An 18,844-nucleotide genomic window follows, 5' to 3' on the forward strand; every position below is an offset into this window, starting at 1 on the left:
AAAGATTTTCAATATGCCCTCCATTTAACTTCACAATTCCGTAACATAGTTCTGAAGAAAAGAAAGCCTCTTTGTTCTTCTACTACAAGTGCCATTTATATTCTAAGGGAATACTTGCAAACAACAAAATATTCAGGAAAGTTTCAAATTTAAATGAAAGGTTAAAGATCTTTCTTAATTTAACAACATAGTTTAAACTTACCACAAACTTTTGTTTTTAGCCAGACTAAGCACCCTTGAATATTTCAAACTAGTCATCTTGTGTTTGGATTTACCATGACTTATTCTCTTCTTTGTAAATTTTGTCGCTTGAAATAACCAAACCACTACTTGGTTCAAAAAACATTTTACTAGCTAGAGCATCTCCAATTTTCGATAAAGGAATGCATAGAATATTCGGATAGACTATGTTAAGAGATTTGTAGCAAAGTTTTACATATTGATCTTCTAAGGCTATTAATTAAGCCGTTAAATTAGCTTTAGAATACTCCCAATTTTTGTTGATAAATAGTAGTATAAAAGTTAATTTAATTCTTAGTTTTAAACTTTTAGTATTTAAAAAAGCTGCCAGGGAATATCGATTTCTTTTATTCATGATTTTGTTTAAGTTCCATGTCCTACTCAAAGTAACTTTTATCATCTTTTGTCATATTTACAACAATTCTATTTTGCAAGTAAAGCTCAATTTCTTTAACTGGCCAAGAAGCTTACTCATTTTCTACCTTTGGTATGTGTTTATTCTCTAATATTCTCAAATGGCTACACACACCCAAATAAATCTGTATTAGTTTTCAGAGAGGGCTTCATTTGTCAAAAGATCGTATCGACGAGTCTAACAAGTGCGAACCAAGTAAACAGTAATCACAACCAGGGTTATTATCTCAGAGTGGTCTGAGAGGAACTATTCCATCTCCCCTTTAATATTCAAAACACAAACCATACTCTTAAAGAACAAGGAGCAATAGCAACCCAACTTACGGTCTCGACCTAGCTCTAAATGGGTAGCTTGGTGTGGTAAACAGGAAAGGTGAGCGAAAGCACAGGATGGCTGGCGCCCAAACCTTATTGTACTTTCTGACTGAAGGGCCATGAAACGGAGATCAGCACTGACGGTAGAGGTTTGAAGTCCAGTGATGTATTCTTTTCGTTTTTTAACCCTTCCCCTCTATGGCCACATGACGCGTTCAAAGAAAATTTTAGTGGCGTCTGCGACTCCAATAAAAAGTGTCCAGGTGTTTTCGAACTATGTTCTACACAGATAAGGTGTGCTGAACTTTTATTCCAACCTTGCTTGTAACGTCTGCGTGAGCTATTCAAAAAATCATTCAGGTATATTCAATCCAATAGCCCTCAATATCATGTGCACACAGACCACGGTATTTTTACCATGGTCTTGCCGACATAGACAAAGCAAATTTTATCGACAGTGCAAAGTGATTTTCACTTTGCTCTGTCGTATATTGAATCCAAGAATGACATTAAAACTTTTTTTTACATGTAGTTAAATGAATAAAGACAGATCAATGAATCTGGTTTCAGTCGTCAAAGGGCTTTAAATTTTAACTTATAGTACACATATTAAACAGACACAAAAACCAAAAAAAACAATTTAACGGGATAAAAGCTAAACTTTACCTTTGATTCCTATACCGTATATTTATGGCTAGGAAAATTAAAGCTAAGAGGATTCCGAGTGACGATATAGTTGAAAGTATGCTAAAAATAGTTCTGTTCACTCTCGACTTGACAATAATCTGCAAAGTGCGGTCTTTTGGAGGCCTTCCTCCACTCCAGTAAATTGTTCTCTCGTATACAGCCAGTTCGTTGGATAAACCATCAAATAGCCCAACTTTTTCCTCTCTATCATCTAAAAAATTAAAAATGTAAACACAGAGAGAATATATCAGACAATGAGTTTTGATGAGAAAAAAAGAATCTTTACACAAACAAAAATAATACGACAGCATGAAAGTGATTTCATATTACATTTGGATCTATATGAACTTTATTGGTTCTCTAGCCTATATTTTGCAAAATCAAAATGTTTTCGCGAGTTGACGTTTCTTCTTTTCTTTCCTAGAAATCTCTACGACCCTTGGACATAGAATATTAGTTTACTATAACTATAAAAAGGGAAGAGAAAAATAATAAAATTACAGTTCGTATTTTATAGAGTGCTCCAACAACTGTCGTCTAACAGTAAAGGGCGACTCGGGCAAATAGTAGCCAAAATTCTAAAAGGAGTTTGATCTGAATTATTACATAAAACGAATCGGTTTTCTTATTCTTATTTGGAATACATAAATTAAATAAGTTGAATGTTACCCATCAAGATCTACGAGCCTGAGAAAATTCGCCTGATATTCGAAAAAAGGGGGGAGTCCCCAAAATTCCAGCATTCTTAATAAAAATCACAACATGAGATAGCACTCATGTTGTGATAACACAACATATCAGATAGCACTACTCCAAGGGTTTCAAGCTGCTGCTGCAAATATAAGGAATGTTGTATATTTATTTTTCTATTTATTTGTTTCTTTTTCATAAAGGGGGAATGCACAAAAATAATGGTCCTAGATCATCTGGAGAGACCTCATTCAAACAGAAATTAAGTTTAATACCGCTCTTTTTAAGTGACCTGTAAAATTGGACCAGTGAAAGTGGCGTCTTCTGCCATATTCTGCCAGAAAAATTCAATTTTTTTTCAAAGAGGACTAAGTTGGAATCAATTGAAAATTCCAAGATTGCCAATTGATTTAACAGAATCAAAAAACTATATATTGAGCTTCCCAGCTGTAGAAGAACCAGTGCCGCTCGCTGGTGAGTTTATCACCAACGTTGATGCACTGTCATTAACCATTGTTAATGGTTAACTTAATGCTTGATTTAATTAAGAGTATTATCTAGATTTCTTATGACATTAAGTAAAAAAAAAGCTTTTTTTAACTGAAAGTAAGGAGCGACATTAATATTTAAAACAAACAAAAATTACCCCGTATATGAAAGGGGCTGTTCCCTCTTCTACGCCTCGCTCTTTGCGCTGAAATTTGACTCTTTCTCTCAACTCTACTTTTTAAAACAGTAAAAATTTTAGCGTAAAGAGCAGGGCGTTGAAGAGGGAACAGCCCCTTTCATATACGGGGTAATTTCTGTTTGTTTTAAGTTTTAATGTCGCTCCTTACTTTCTGTTAAAAGAAACTTGTTTTTTTTTTTAATTTAATTTTTGAACGTTTTTTAGTTAATCCATGTTATGATTTCAGCTCTCCGCAGATGAATAATTAAGGCGAAATTTGCATATTTATTTATTTGGCTAAATGGCTTTCCAATAGTTTTGATCTAATGATTTTGTGAAAAAAGGAGGGAGGAGGAGGCCCAGTTGCCCTCTAATTTTTGGGTACTTAGAAAGGCAACTAGAACTTTCAGTTTTTTACGAACGTTTTCATTAGTAAAAGATATACGTAACTTACGAATCAGCTTACGTAACAAACTTCTATATTCGTATGTTTTTATTACGTATATGAGAGGGCTCGCCCACTCGTCAATACCTTGCTCTTTACACTAAAGCTTAAATTTTGTCCCCTGAATCACAAAGGCCGTAGAATAAATAGTTGCAATTACTAAAAATACTTTAGCGTAAAGAGTGAGTTATTAGGAGGAGGTGAACCCCTTATATGCGAAATATTTTCTGTTCGTTTTGACTTTTAATGCTACTCCTTACTTTCAGTTGAAAAAACAATTTCATATTTATTTTTTCATTTTTTTTAAATAATGCTAGAAAATGTTGCACCTCCTTCATGGAAATCTTCTTCCCCCATGAAAAATTGCTCCATTCAAAGTTTCCCCCACATAACTCCCTCTTCTCAACCCCTCCTCCCAACCACAAGATCCCCTGAAAACGTCTGTACACTTCTTAATAACCAGTACTGTATGCAAACGCTGGTCAAAGTTTGTAACTTGCAGCCCCTTCCACGGGGCCTTTGGGGGTGTAAGTCGTCCCCAAAGACATAGTTATAAGGTTTTTTGACTATGCTGAATGAAATGTCTATCTCAAAATTTTGATCCGACGGTTTTGGGAAAAAATAAGCATGGGAGGGGGCCTAGGTTCCCTCCATATTTTCGGTCACTTAAAAAGGGCACTAGAACTTTTCATTTCCTTTTGAATGAGCCCTCTCGCAAAATTCTAGGACCACTGGGTCGATACGATCACCCCTGGGAAAAACAAAACAAAACAAACAAATAAACACGCATCCGTGATTTGTCTTTTGATAAAAATTCAAAATTCCTCATTTTTGTAGATAGGAGCTTGGAACTTGTACAGTAGTGTTCTCTGATACGCCGAATCTTATGGTATGATTTTCGTTAAGATTCTATGACTTTTAGGGGGTGTTTCCTTCTATTTTCTAAAAAAGGGCAAATTTTGTCAGGCTCGTAACTTTTGATGGATAAGACTAAACTTGATGAAACTTACATATTTAAGATTAGCATTAAAATTTGATGCTTTTGGTGTAACTATTGGTATCAAAATTCCGTTTTTTAGAGTTTTGGTTATTATTGAGCCGGGTCGCTCCTTACTACAGTTATCCTGCAGCTCTCTTATTCATGTTTCGTCTATGTGAAGGAAGATGAAAAACTAACTTCTACTTCCGTCCCCATCTTTCTGTCTGTATTTATCTGGAGTATTTATTTATCTGTTTATCTGGAGTATTTATTTATCTGGAGTATCTGTATTTATCTGTATTTATCTAACATGAATAAGAGAGCTGCAGGATGGTACATCCCTTCTTATTGCAGAAAAATGCTTTCTGATATTTTTTTTTAAAGCTTCATTTACCTAGACTGATCTGCCTCGTATTTCCTAAAAATATACACAGTGATGTGCACACACATCAACTTTTATGAAGGAGGGATGCTGTGTCTTTTTGTTGGTGGAAAAAGGGAAGATGTCTCAAAGAATATATTTTAATGTCAAAATATCCTACCTCTCATTGAGCTTGCCTCTCGATTCCTGGGAGCACTTCTGACACTAACCCTTATTATTAGTGCTAGAGGGAGCATTAGTAAACCTCTCATTAAGATAATCCAAGGTGAAACTACTAATTCTGACTTGCGCAGAAAATTCCGTATGAGTGCTAAAGTAGACTCCCTGTTAGCAAGCATCTTCTTTACCATAAAAGATGACTGAACTTATTTTTGAAGTAGTTAGGATATTATCTCCTCGTGATTCTTTTTCCTGAAAGCTATTTCCACGTAGGAACTAATCCCTAGATGCTGGTTTTGATAGGTATTCCTGGTCACGGGTCTCTGGATGAAAGTAGTGCTTGTGTGAGGGCAAGACAAGAATATATCTTTGTTTGGGAACGTGTTATTTTAAAACTTTGCCTGGAAAGATTTTAGTTGTACTTCAAATATCATTTGACTTCAACAGCCTGACTTTTTTGTCAATATTAGAAAACAATATAACGTATTTAATTTTTTTTCCTTCTCGGACACAAAGTAGAATACAGGGGAAAAAAAAATAAACAAACCACACAAAACCCGACGATAATCTATGAATTTTTTAGAAAAACAAAAAATTAGTGTTTAGCAGGTATTTGAGATTTGAGGATTGAGGAAAGGTAGGGGAGAGAGGGTTTTAAAACTATGCTACCACTACTAGCAACTCACTGCAACACTAAGCCACCTGAGGCTAACACAGCCGCGCACTCTTCTCCTCAATCGCAATCTACTTAAAGCCTCCCTATTTACAACCTCCCAAGAACCATCAATTTCGCTTAATTTCTATTCTATAGCCTCCATTCATCCAATTTTGGGATGGCTCTTTCGACCATAGATAATTATTCGAAATGAACGATCTTTCGCAATTTGCGATTCTTCATCCGCAGATTATGCCCAAATCATCCTTAGCTTTCTCTCATTATAGCCCCTGAAAACAGGACAGAACCATATTTTCTGTACAGCCTACTGTTTGAAATATGGTCTGTCATATGGATACCAAAGACAATTCGTAGACACTTCCACTGGAAAAGATGTGATAAATCATCCTTTTTCTTATGAAGTGCCCTCGTTTCAGAGGCATGCATGATTGCTGTCATTGTAGCTTCCAATACTCTAATCTTGGCTTAGAGACTTCATTCTCCTGTTCTTCCAAACTTTTTTCAACTGTGAAAACATCCCGGACCGATCAATCTTTTCGTGGGTAGTGAACACGATCTTTTCGTCGATACCCAACATCACATCTTAAGTTTATCATAATCCCAGTTTAAATGACTTAGTCCAATAAAAATTAATTTTCAACCCTATGCTTGCGCCCTAAGCTCTCAAAAACTCCAAGGAATCACTCATTTTGCTAAATATTTTCATCAAGGACACTCAAATCATCCGCAGGATCTAAGTCTCAGATAGTTTTACCTTACCATTTGAGACTGAACTCCCATAGCCTTTGCTGTGTTCCTTTAAACCAAGTCTATCCAAATAATTTATATTAATAACGACCGAACACAACTCTGATCAACTCCTGATCAGACCGTTCGGGGTAAAGAACTGCAAGTAAGGGGCGACCAGGCTCAACAGTAACCAAAACTCTTAAATACAAAACTTCGATATCAATCGGTATATCGAAAGAATTGAATTTTTATGCTGATTTCAAATATATATGTTTTATCAAGTTTAGTCTTATCAGTCAAAAGCTACGAGTCCGAGAAAATTTGCCTTATTTTTGAAAAAAAGGGGGAAACACCCTCTAAAAGTCATGTAATCTTAATGAAAGTCACACCATCAGATTGAGAGTATCAAAAAACTCAACTGTAGAAGTTTTAAGCTCCTATCTGCAAAAATGTGGAACTTTGTATTTTTTGCCAAAACAAAGATCATGGATGCGCGTTTATTGTTATTTTTTCTTTTCCAGGGGTAATCGTATAGACTCAGTGGGCCAAGAGTATTGCGAGTCGGCTAACTCGAACATAAATTAAAGATTCTAGTTTCTTTTCTAATTGACCGAAAATTAGAGGGCAACTAGGCCCCCTCCTACGCTCATTTTCCCCCAAAGTCACCCCATCAATTGGCTATCTCAAATTTTGAGATAGCCACTTTGTACAAGATGTTCAGCATAGTAGTAAAAATTTATACTATGTCCCCACAGTCCTCGGAGGATGGGCTGCAAGTTTTGAACTTTGCCCATTGTGTATAATATAGGCTATTATTGCGAAGTATACAGACGTTTTCTGCAGGGATTTTTTTTGGTTCGGTAAGAGGGGGTCACGGTGGAGGATCCTTCCATGGAGGGATTGTTCATGAAGCAAGAGATTTTTCCACGAAGGGGTGCCAGATTTCGCGGCATTATGTAAAAAACGATCAGAAATTTAATAAGCAACATTAAATCTTAAATTGAACAGAAATTATTACGCCTATGAGAGTGTTTGTTCCCTCGTCAATGTCATGTTCTTTATGCTAAAGCTTTTTTAGTACTTTCAAAAGAGCTATTTATTCCAACTAAATGGCCTTTGTGATTCAGGAGTCATCAAACAGTTCGTGGTAACCAACTGCAGTAAGGAGTGACCAGGCTCAATAGTAACAAAAGCTCTAAAAAACAGAATTGTAATACCAATATATACATCAAAAGAATTGGAATTTAATGATGATTTTAAATATAGAAGTTTTATCAATTCCAGTCTTACCTATCAAAAGTCACGAGCATGAGAAAATCGGCCTTATTTTCAAAAAAGAGGGAAACACACCTTAAAAGTCATAGAATCTTAATGAAAATTACACCATCAGATTCAGCGTATCAGAGAACCCGATTGTAGAGGTTTGAAGCTGCTATTTGCAAAAATGTGGAATTTTGTATTTTTTTGCCAGAAGAAAGATTACAGTTGCGTGTTTATTTATTTTTTTTTCCCTGGGGTGTTCTTATCGTCCCAGTGGTTCTAAAATGTCGCAAGAGGGCTCATTTTAACGGAAATTAAAAGTTCCAGTACCCTTTTTAAGTGACCAAAAAATTGGAGGGCAACTAGGCCCACTCCCATGCTAATTTTTCTCAACGTCACCGAATCAAAATTTTGAGATAGCCATTTTGCTCAACGTTATCGAAAAACCTAATAACTGTCTTTGAAGACGACTTAATCCCCCAACGTCCCCTGGGGAAGGGCTGCAAGTTATTGGCTTAGCCCATTGTTTACATATATTATTAGTTATTGGGAAGTATACTGAAGTTTTCTTTGGGAATTTTTTCTGGTTATGGGGGGAAGGGGTTACATCAGAGGATCTTTCCATGGAGAAATTGATCATGGGGGAGAGAGTTTTCATGATGGAGGTGCTGGATTTTCCAGCGTTATTTAAAGAAAAAAACGAGAAATTAAATAAAAAAATCATTTTTTTTAAACTTAAAGTAAGGAGCAACATTAAAACTTAAAACTAGCAGAAATTATTACGTCTATGAGTGGGTTCGCCTCCTCCTAAATACCTCACTCATTACGCTAAAGCATTTTTGGTAATTTCAAAAGAGTTATTTATTCTAATTAAACGGCATTTGTGATTCAGGGTTCATTCTTAAAGATTTGGAACAAAATTCAAAATATAAGTGTAAAGAGCGAGGTACTGACGAGGGGGCGAGCCTTCTCATATACATAATAAAACAATACGAATATAGAGGTTCATTACGTAAGTTAATTTGTAAGTTACGTATATTTATTACCAGTAAAAATGTTGGTAAATAAAATTAAAAGTTCTAGGGGCCTTTTCAAGTAAACAAAATAGCTGGAGGGCAACTAGGCTCCCTCCCCCTCCCCTTTTTTCAAAATCGTCCTATAAAAACTTTATGACAGCCATTTAGCCAAAAAAGTAAAATTGATATACAAATTTTGTTTTAATTGTTCATGATCGGTGAGCCAAAATAAAAACCTGCATTAATTCAAAAAGGTTAAAAAAATTTTAAACTGAAAGTAAGAAGTAACCTTAAAACTTAAAACGATCAGAAATTATTCCGTATTTGAAAGGGGCTGTCCCCTCCTCAACGATCTGCTCTTTATGCTAAATTTTTTATTGTTTTAAAAAGTAAAGTTGTTTGATAGAGTCAAACTATTCCCTCTTTGCTTCTTACATGTCAATACTGAATCTTACTATTGTGCCGTGTGGCTGCATATTCTATACCTTCAGCTATCGCAGATTTTCTAGATAGTAGGACAGCATCAGCTAGAAAAAACTTCACGTTAGCGTGGAATGACGTAGCCAAGCGTTTTAGGTTAAAAGATAAGAAATGTGTTTTATGACGATGATGCCTCAGTAGCACCAGATTGGATCCAGATATCAAACAGTTCGTGGTAACGAACTGTAGTAAGGAGCAACCAGGCTCAATAGTAACCGAAACTCAAAAAAATGGAATTTGGATACCAATAGTTACATCAAAAGAATGGCATTTTAATGTTGATTTTAAATATATAAGTTTCATCAAGATTAGTCTTACCCATCAAAAGTTACGAGCCTGAGAATATTTGCCTCATTTTAGAAAATAGGGGGGAAACCCCCCTAAAACTCATATGATCTTAACGAAAATCACACCATCAGATTCAGCGTATCAGAGAACCTTGTAGTAGAAGTTTCAAGCCCCTATCTACAAAAATGTGGAATTTCGTATTTTTGCCAGAAGACAAATCACGGATGAGTGTTTATTTGTTTTTTTTGTTGTTTTTGTTGTTTTTTTTGTTGTTTTTTTCCCCAGGGGTGATCGTATCGACTCAGTGGTCCTAGAATGTCGCGAAAAGGCTCATTCTAACGAAAATTAAAAGTTCTCGTGCCCTTTTTAAGTGACCAAAAAATTGAGGGCACCTAGGCCCCCTCCCACGCTCATTTTTTCCCCAAAGTCACCGGATCAAAAAATTTTATTCACCATAGTCGAAAAACCCAATAACTATGTTTATTGGGGACGACTTACTCCCCCGCAGTTCCCGTGGGAGGGGCTGCAAGTTATAAACTTTGACCAGTGTTTACATATAGTAATGGTTACTGGGAAGTGTACAGACGTTTTTCAGGGGGATTTTTTTGGTTTGAGGGGGATATTTGAGGCGGGAGGGCTGCCGGGGAGGATCTTTCCATGGAGGAACTTCTCATGGGGGAGGAGACTTTCAATGAAAAAATAAATATGAAAAGTTTTTTCTACTGAAAGTGAGAAGCAGCATTAAAACTTAAAACGAACAGAAATTATTACGCATATGAAGGGTTTACCTCCTCGTAATACCTTGCTCTTTACGCTAAAGTATTTTTAGTCATTTCAACTATTTATTCTTCGGCCTTTGTGATTCAGGGGTCGTTCTTAAGGAATTGGGACAAAATTTAAGCTTTAACGTAAATAGCGAGGCATCGACGAGGGGTGAGCCCCCTCATATACGCAATAAAAACATACGAATATAGAAGTTCGCTAAGTAATTTAATTCGTAAGTTACGTATATTTCTTACTTACGAAAACGTTCGTAAGAAATTATAAGTTATAGTTACCTTTTTTAAGTAATCAAAAAATTGGAGGGCAACTAGGCCTCCTCCCTCGCTCCTTTTTTATCAAAATCTTCCGATTAAAACTATGAAAAAGCCATTTAGCCCCAAAAAATTAATATGCAAATTTCGTTTTAATTATTTATGTGCGGAGAGCCAAGATCACACCATGCATTAATTCAAAAACGTCCAAAGAGCCAGAACGAGCCAAGATCAAAATATGCATTAATTAAAAAACATTCAGAAATTAAATTAAAAAAAAACTTTTTTTTTTAAACGAAAGTAAGGAGCGACATTAAAACTTAAAACGAACAAAAGCTACTCCGTATTTGAAAGGGGCTTTTCCTCCTCAACGCCTGCTCTTTACGCTAAAGTTTTTTACTGATTTAAAATTTAGAGTTAAGAAAAAGAGTCAAACTTTAGCGTAAAGAGCGGGGCGTTGAGGAGGAAAAGCCCCTTTCAAATACGGAGTAATTTCTTTTCGTTTTAAGTTTTAATGTCGCTCCTTACTTTAATTTAAAAAACTTGTTTTTTTTGTTTAATGACACACAAACACCAACATGGGCACCCACAAAAAAGCGTAGAAAAGCTTGTTGTTTTGTATATAGGAGTGGTAATTGGTATTATATTTTCACGATTAAGAGCCATTTTTAATCAAAAGTGTACTATTTGTTACTCTTGCCGAGCTTTCAGTTTTAATGACCTATAGCCAAGACCTTCAATCGAGAATTGATTCTTATTGATTCCCAACACTGTTTATATTACGAGACAGCAAATGACTTATATTGCTTACGTAAATATTACTTTCAATTATTAGAAAATTAATTTTTACTGTTAAATATATAATCGTGGAACACCAACATGATAAGTTATGTAAAAAATAGCTAGATCTGGATCCCCTTAACTAACGCTCCATATATATCCCATTTCATTCCCTGAAGGCATTTCTCCTTACAATTATGTCTAGTTCAATAATCCATTATCTATTGAGATCTTATTTCCCTCAGAAAATACCTAGCTTGTCCCTGAAGTAGCTTTAAAGAATAGAATCACATACCTTGAAATTGCTTGATGACAATATAGCCCTCCCTTTCATTGTCTGTAAACTTGACTGACCCCTAAAAGAAATATTAAATATTTAGCAATTATGATAACGAAGAAGGCTTATGAAGGCTCTAGTCAACGATTATGAAATACAAAAGAGCTAAGGCGAGTCTAACATATCAATGCCTTGAATTTTTGAAAGGGATATTAGAAAAATGACGCGGAAAAAGGATGATATTATCTGAAATTAGCTAAGCCAGGTAAATCTAAATGCATGACTCCCGCAAGACAATGGATTTTAAGCCTCTTTGATATATATATATATATATATATATATATATATATATATATATATATATATATATATATATATATATATATATATATATATATATATATCAAAGAGAGTGTGGTAACGGACTGTAGTAAGGAGCGACCCGGCTCTATAGTAACCAAAAGTCTAAGAAACGGAATTTTGATACTAACAGATACATCAAAAGAACTGGATTTTTATGCTAATTTTAAATATATAAGTTTCAACAAATCTTACTCATCAAAAGCTTAGTCTTACCCATCTGAAGTTACGAGTCAGAGAAAATTTGCCTTATTTTGGAAAATAGGAAACACCCCCTAAAAGTCACAAAATCTTTACAAAATCACACTATCATATTCAGCGTATAAGAGAATACTACTGTAGAAGTTTCAAGCTCCTATCTACAAAAATGTGGAATTTATAGCTCTGGCCTCTCCTCATATCGAGTCAATCTTTCGCCTTTTGAGCTTGTATTTTTTTTTCCCCAGAAGACCGATCACGGGTGTGTGTTTATTTGTTTTTTTTGTTGTTTATATTATTTTCTTTTTCCCTAGGAGTGATCGTACCGACCCAGTTGTCCTAGAATATCGTGACAGGGCTCATTCTAACGGAAATTAGGATTTCTAGTGCCCTTTTTAAGTCAGTAAAAAAACTGGAGGGCACCTAGGCCCCCTCCCAAGCTCATTGTTCTCCCAAAATCACCGGATCACAATTTTGATATATCCATTTTGTTCAGAATAGTCGAAAAACATAATAACTATGTCTTTAGGGTTGACTTACTCACCTTCACTCCCCGGGGGAGGGGCTGCAAGTTACAAACTTTGATCATTGTTTACATGCAGTAATGATTATTGGAAAGTTTACAGACGTTTTTAGAAGGATTTTATCCGGCTGGAAAGGGTTCCGAGGGATGGGGTTAGATGGGATAATCTTTCCATGGATAATTTATCAAGGGGGAGGAGAATTTCTGTGAAGGGGGCGCAGGATTTTCTAGTATTATCTAAAAAGAACAGTGAAAAAATAAATCTAGAAATTTTTTCTACTGAAAGTAAGGAGCAGCATTAAAACTTAAAACGAACAGAAATTATTACGCATATGATGGAGTTTATCTCCTCCTAAATACCCCGTTCTTTACGCTAAAGTATTTTTAGTAATTTCAACTATTTATTCTACGGCCTTTGTGATTCAGGGGATAATATATTAACATATCTATTAACAAATGCACTAAACTTCTTTTTATACAATCCTAATAAGGGGGGAATTATTGCCAGGTTTTTCTTCTCACTCAATTGGTCTATCTGTCTTGGCTTTCTTTCTATATTTAGCCATAAATTGATACCCACAACTATTCCATTTTAATTCAAGAGAATTAGGACAAAATTTAAGCTTTAGTGTAAAGAGCAACGTGTTGACGATGGGGCGAACACCCTCATCTATGTAACAAAAATATACGAATATAGAAGTGCGTTACGCAAGTTATTTCGTAAGTTACGTATATTTATTACTAATAAAAACGTTCGTAAAAGAATTAAAGTTCTAGTTGCCTTTTTAAGTAACCAAAAACATTGGAGGGCAACTAGGCCTCCTCCCCCACCCCTTTTTCCCAAAATCGTCCGATCAAAACTATGAGAAAGCCATTAAGCAAAAAAGACTTAATATGCAAATTTCGTTTCAATTATTCATATGCGGAGAGCCGAAATCAAAACACGCATTAATTCAAAAACGTTCAGAAATTTAATTTTAAAAAACAGACGGAATTTACTCCATATATGAAAGGGCTGTTCCCTCCTCAAAACCCTGCTCTTTACAGTAATATTTTTTTATTGTTTTAAAAAGTAGAGTTGTGAGAAAGAGTCAAACTTTAGCGTAAAGAGCGGCTCGTTGAGGAGGGGGCAGCCCCTTTCATATACGGAGTAATTTCTGTTCGTTCTGGGTTTTAATGTCACTCCTTACTTTCAGTTGAAAAAAACTTTTTTTAGACAGGTTTTCTAAATTCAACAGTGCAGCTGACTTTTTCGTGTAAATTGTAAGTTTGTACATTACAGCCGCAATTTTTATTTTGTTATGATGTTCTTAGTACCCCAGATGGATTATTATTAGTTGTCTTTAATTATTTTTTTTTTATTATGCAAACCTTTGAATACCAAACAAACATGTTTTAGAATGTGTGTAAACTTATCGAATTACCTTTCCAGCACATGTACGGACTTGTTTCCGTTTATTATAGATTTGGACGGCTGAATTTTTTTTTTTCCGGTTGCTAGTTATTTTGAAAGCAGATATTATTTTTCGGGAAAATGATTTAAGTATATCCTAGAATAAGTTGGCAGAAAAAGTGCTTGTTTTTATTACAACGTCTTAATAGTAATTTCAAGTTGGCCAGTATATTTAGACGCAGCCATAGATTTTGAGTGACTTAAAAAATAGAATTTCACTTAAAAACTGTGAAAGTTCAGGTATCACATTTTCAAAGATTTTGATAATGACTTATGAACTTTAAAAATCGGATAGCACACAATTCATCATCAGTGATGTCAATTCAGAAAAATTAATGGTGAGGCGAGAAAGATTTTTTATCAAAATATTGGGTGGTAATTATATTGCTTCTCTCAATGTTTTCAATTAAAATACCAAAAGCAACTTTTCAATGAAAATAACAGAATTTTATTTTTAAAATCTAGATCATTTTATCCTAAGCTTTGACGTGTATGGAATTCTAAACTTTTTGAAATGAGATGAAAATAAAATACCATATACCAACTGTGGTTATTATTGTCGGTTTTTGTATTTGTTTTGTTACTTATTATGTTGTTCTATTTTAAAATCACATTTTGATTTCAACCTCACAGCCCCCTAAGAACCTAGCAGCTAGAGATTTTATATTAAATTTTTTGTCCTTTCCTGCTGGAATAAAAACAAACGAAAAAAAAACATGGACTTTATTAGATAAAATAGCTCCCCTGAAGTATTTGCTACCGTTTATAGCCTTTTTTATGCCAATAAGCGTGGTTCAGCTAATGTCACATAATTTAGTGGACACATGTATATATTGTGACAAATAAAAAGAATTAACGTCATATCATTGTTTGTATATGACCAATTAAGTACAATTTCTAAACCTAACAGTTCCTTTCCAGTAAATAACGTTTGATCCTTTGGGATCTGGCCAAAGCCTCTACTTTGTGTTATTGCCAGTACAGTGAACCTAGATTATAATCCCTTGTACTGCTTAGGATTTGCATTGGAAATCTTGTGGGTATAGCACTATCATCCTATGAAAAACCAGTTGATAGTCCTTGAGACTCCCAATTAAGAAAAAGAGGTTAAGTTAGTTTATGTGAATTTAAAAGAAATAGAAGAACTTCATTGAGCAAAAAAAGTCAAAAATTTAATCAGAGCTATATCAACTGGAACTGGAATGAACTGGAATGAACTAGAATGAAAAGGCTTTGAAAATATGCATCCTAAAAAGGGACGGTATCCTTTCGCATGATCAAATTTATCATTTTGCCAATTGGTTTGATTTTTTTTTGAATTTTTCTAATTTATAAAAGGGCTTGCAAACATTTTTACTCGGGCGAGGTAAACATTATTTTAAACATTCAAGCCAACTTTTTATGCTTGATATTTCTAATCCACCTGCTCTGTATAATTCAGTTAATCTTGTGCTTTATGGAAATTATGAATAATGTCTTCAATATCTTGAATATTTAGCCTAAGGAGAATTGAGCTTAGGGGAAGGCACCCCTTCTCTAATCTATAGGATAGTTTGTATTCATTTGAAGTCTTAGTGTCTATCTTTAATTTCATTTGGAATGCATTTTTAAAACTTAATTTCCATCCGTTATTAATACCATATTCGGTGATATTATAAATTTCAACCGTATCCTGTGATAAGAGAGATTTCTGACGATAACGAAAATAGGCTTTTCAGAAATGCGATTTAAAGTCTCTGTTCCACAGAGGGTGGTCTAAATGTAGGTTTTTCCTCGTTAAAATTGGGAGATAAAGAATGGCAGGCTTAGAATACGATTATTGCATTATATTTTGTGTAAAAATCAAAAAAATAAGTTCTTGGTATCGAAATCATTTTCATATTTGAACTTTAAGCTGGACTTCATTAACAGACTGATGTATGTCGTTTCACCAAGGTAAAACGGTGAAACCTATGGTTTTCCAGTCCAAACCAATCCGATCCCTTAGTTCCTTGACTACCTACCTTAGTTCTGACCTAAGAATGACGTAAGGACGGGTGGATGAAAGACTTATTTATCAACAAGTGAAATGAAATCATTTTTATACAATCATTAAAAGAGCTTGTGCCATATTTGACTCTCACTCGCTTGGACTAAGTTAATCTGGTATAATTCCTTTGGAAGGAGGTGTTTATATTCTTTTTTTTTCAATTTTTGGAATGGTGACATATAAGCAATAACAAATTTTCGGTTATCATGATAATGTTGCGCAACTTGTTTCACGACCTTTGCATGATATTGTTTCACAACTGGTAATTCACCTGAAAAGCCACACTTTAAGTAAGCTTCTACTCATTCTCCCACTAAATGATATTCAAAAAAATTAACCTCTTAAAACGTCCTTTAAGGTTAAAAGGCCTAAAAAATAAAAAATAAATTTTAGGTCATAGTTTATATGTTTTTTAGGAGAAATTCTCTGGATAAATCTTGATGTTAGGGGATCTTTCTGACACATCTTCATTCTTTGCCATTAAGCCTATAAATTTTCATCAATTAGAGGGCCAATACTTAGCACTTATATTACATCCATGGTCTACACAAATTTCGCCAGCTTATGTTAGGTAAGGGATGGGGAATCAGCCCTCTATATTTGGCCCTCTATATAACAGTAAAGTTTTTTGGCATATACTCTTTGAGCATCTTCATCGGCTTTTGCCATTGTAAGTTCATCAGTCATTTTAAACTTAAACATTAATAGATTTCTACGTGAACATATATGTCTTAAATATCTTTAATGACGTCACCGTCATAGCAAAAATGACGACAACTAACTTCATGACGTCAGTCGACACAGAAACATGACGTCACCTGACAGACAGACACACAGACAGACAACTTATTTTTATATATATAGATTTTGTTGTAGATCACTGTATGCACTAAATATTTCAAAAAGCACATTACAATTTAATTTTGTTGCTGATAATGTAGAATAATTTTTACTACAAACATGGAAAAAGCTTTGCCGAATAAATAAAATGAAATTATAGTTTTTAAAAAACTGTCGTTCTTTTCACCGAGCGAAGCTCGGTCCCCTGGTACTGTTTTTTTTTTTTATAATAGTTCCAAGTATGTAAAATAAATTAAGTGGAAAGTTTACCCATCAAAAGCAATCGACACAAGAACGTTCGTGCAGTCTTAGAAAAAGGGAAATACAAAACTGTGAAGGAGGGAGAGGGTGATTTTGGGGAAACTTGTATCCTGAAATTCTGATCGTCTGAAAACCCAAGGGAAAGAATTCAATCCCAAGTCTACAAAATAAGAGATTCCAACATTGCTCAATGCCTCTTGTCGCCGAAGACCACGTCTCCTGCCTATCGAATGGTTCTGCCTCGTTTAACTTTAAAATTGCTCATTATATTGTCCTGAAGAAAGTTTTCCTAGAAAATTTATCTAAAGGAGAAAACAAAATGAACTCTCATTTTATGCACATAAGGTTTGAAAAGTTTTTATTTTCTCAAAAGGAAAAAGAAACAGCTACAACTCAATTTACTTTGCCAGAACAATTTGAAGTGTCACAGCAGCGTTTTGCCGATCTACAAGAAGCATTTAAATTTTTTTCATCTCCATCGTTGATGACGGAGGGATCACGGGTCTAACTTTTGCCTCTAGCTCACTTTTACAATGAATTAGGATTTAACTCACTTTCGAACATTCATAATCCAATTTGTTCCAGTATGCACTGCAACAAAGAAGTTGTCAGGCCTCAAAATATCTAATATAGTGATTTTACGAAAAAATACGATGTATTATGCATTCATCTGCTCTTCAGCTTCAAATAGAATTTTGTCTTTCTTGTAGTTTTAATTTTGATTTTCTTACTGTTGTCCAGCTTTCTAATATTTTTTAGTTAAGATAGGAACACTTGAAATTTAGGAGGCCTGTGAAATAGTATTCCCTTCTCTTAGTCTCAAACACAGAAAATGAAGAAGATGGCAGATGGCATAAGTAGATGGCAACGCAGCGGAACAGTGAGATAATGCTTTTTTCGGATTTTTTTCCATTTACTATTCCAGGAAAACATTTCGGCCATGTGGCTAAGAACTCATCAAACGTCTCAAGTATAACTTGAAAATGCTGCCCACTAGCATGAAGCCTTCTCCTTGAAGCAGAGACATGGCTTGTAGAAACGAAATTTTGGCAAAACAACTATGATATTCCTCTCTGACACTGGCTACACCTTCACTTTAGCCAATACATTCTAGGCTCTGGCTTATGGACAAGAAATAATTCCGAATGTAACATCATGCATATCAATCCAAGTCTAAGGTCCCCCACTTTCGGTAAATGCCCTCTAGCTTACACTCATATCACTTTTTTGCAATAAACTGAAATCACTGGTAGAGGGAAAAAGGAAAAAAAATCAAATGTTACCGTGTTTAATTTGTAGATTTCTTAAAAATCTATTTTGAAAATTGAGGAGATTTTCTAGGTAGAATAAGATAATATAATCGTTTATTATCCACTTGTGAGGACATAACAAATAGTGAATTTTGTAAAAATAATAATAATAATAGCTTATCATGTTACAGTGCAATGTTAGCACTGAAAACCCTACACAAAATAATGCGCGAAAAAAAGCATAATAAATAGACTAAGGGACGAAGAAAAAGAAAAAAATGTGACAAAGGGATTTTACACTTTATTCTTTCTAGCATCACAGAGGCATACGCCACTTGGTGTATTCAAAATAATCAACCCATAACAGCAGCCAATATTTTGTCTATTTAAATCAAACATAACACGCGTAAGG

The 18,844-nt window shown here is 34.6% G+C and overlaps 1 protein-coding gene across 2 annotated transcripts in view; it reads right to left on the reverse strand.

Moving 5' to 3' along the window:
* Positions 1-18,844, reverse strand: part of LOC136034628 (gamma-aminobutyric acid type B receptor subunit 2-like) — a 340,796-nt gene that overhangs the window by 179,084 nt on the left and 142,868 nt on the right. For both annotated transcript variants that reach the window (XM_065715928.1, XM_065715927.1), the window contains exons 8-9: positions 11,537-11,597; positions 1,636-1,867 (exon numbers count right to left, since the gene is read on the reverse strand). In XM_065715928.1, coding sequence (XP_065572000.1) covers positions 1,636-1,867; positions 11,537-11,597 — 293 coding nt within the window. The remainder of the gene's footprint in view (positions 1-1,635; positions 1,868-11,536; positions 11,598-18,844) is intronic.

This window comes from Artemia franciscana, chromosome 13, assembly GCF_032884065.1.
Source record: "Artemia franciscana chromosome 13, ASM3288406v1, whole genome shotgun sequence".
Classification (NCBI taxonomy): Eukaryota; Metazoa; Arthropoda; class Branchiopoda; order Anostraca; family Artemiidae; genus Artemia; species Artemia franciscana.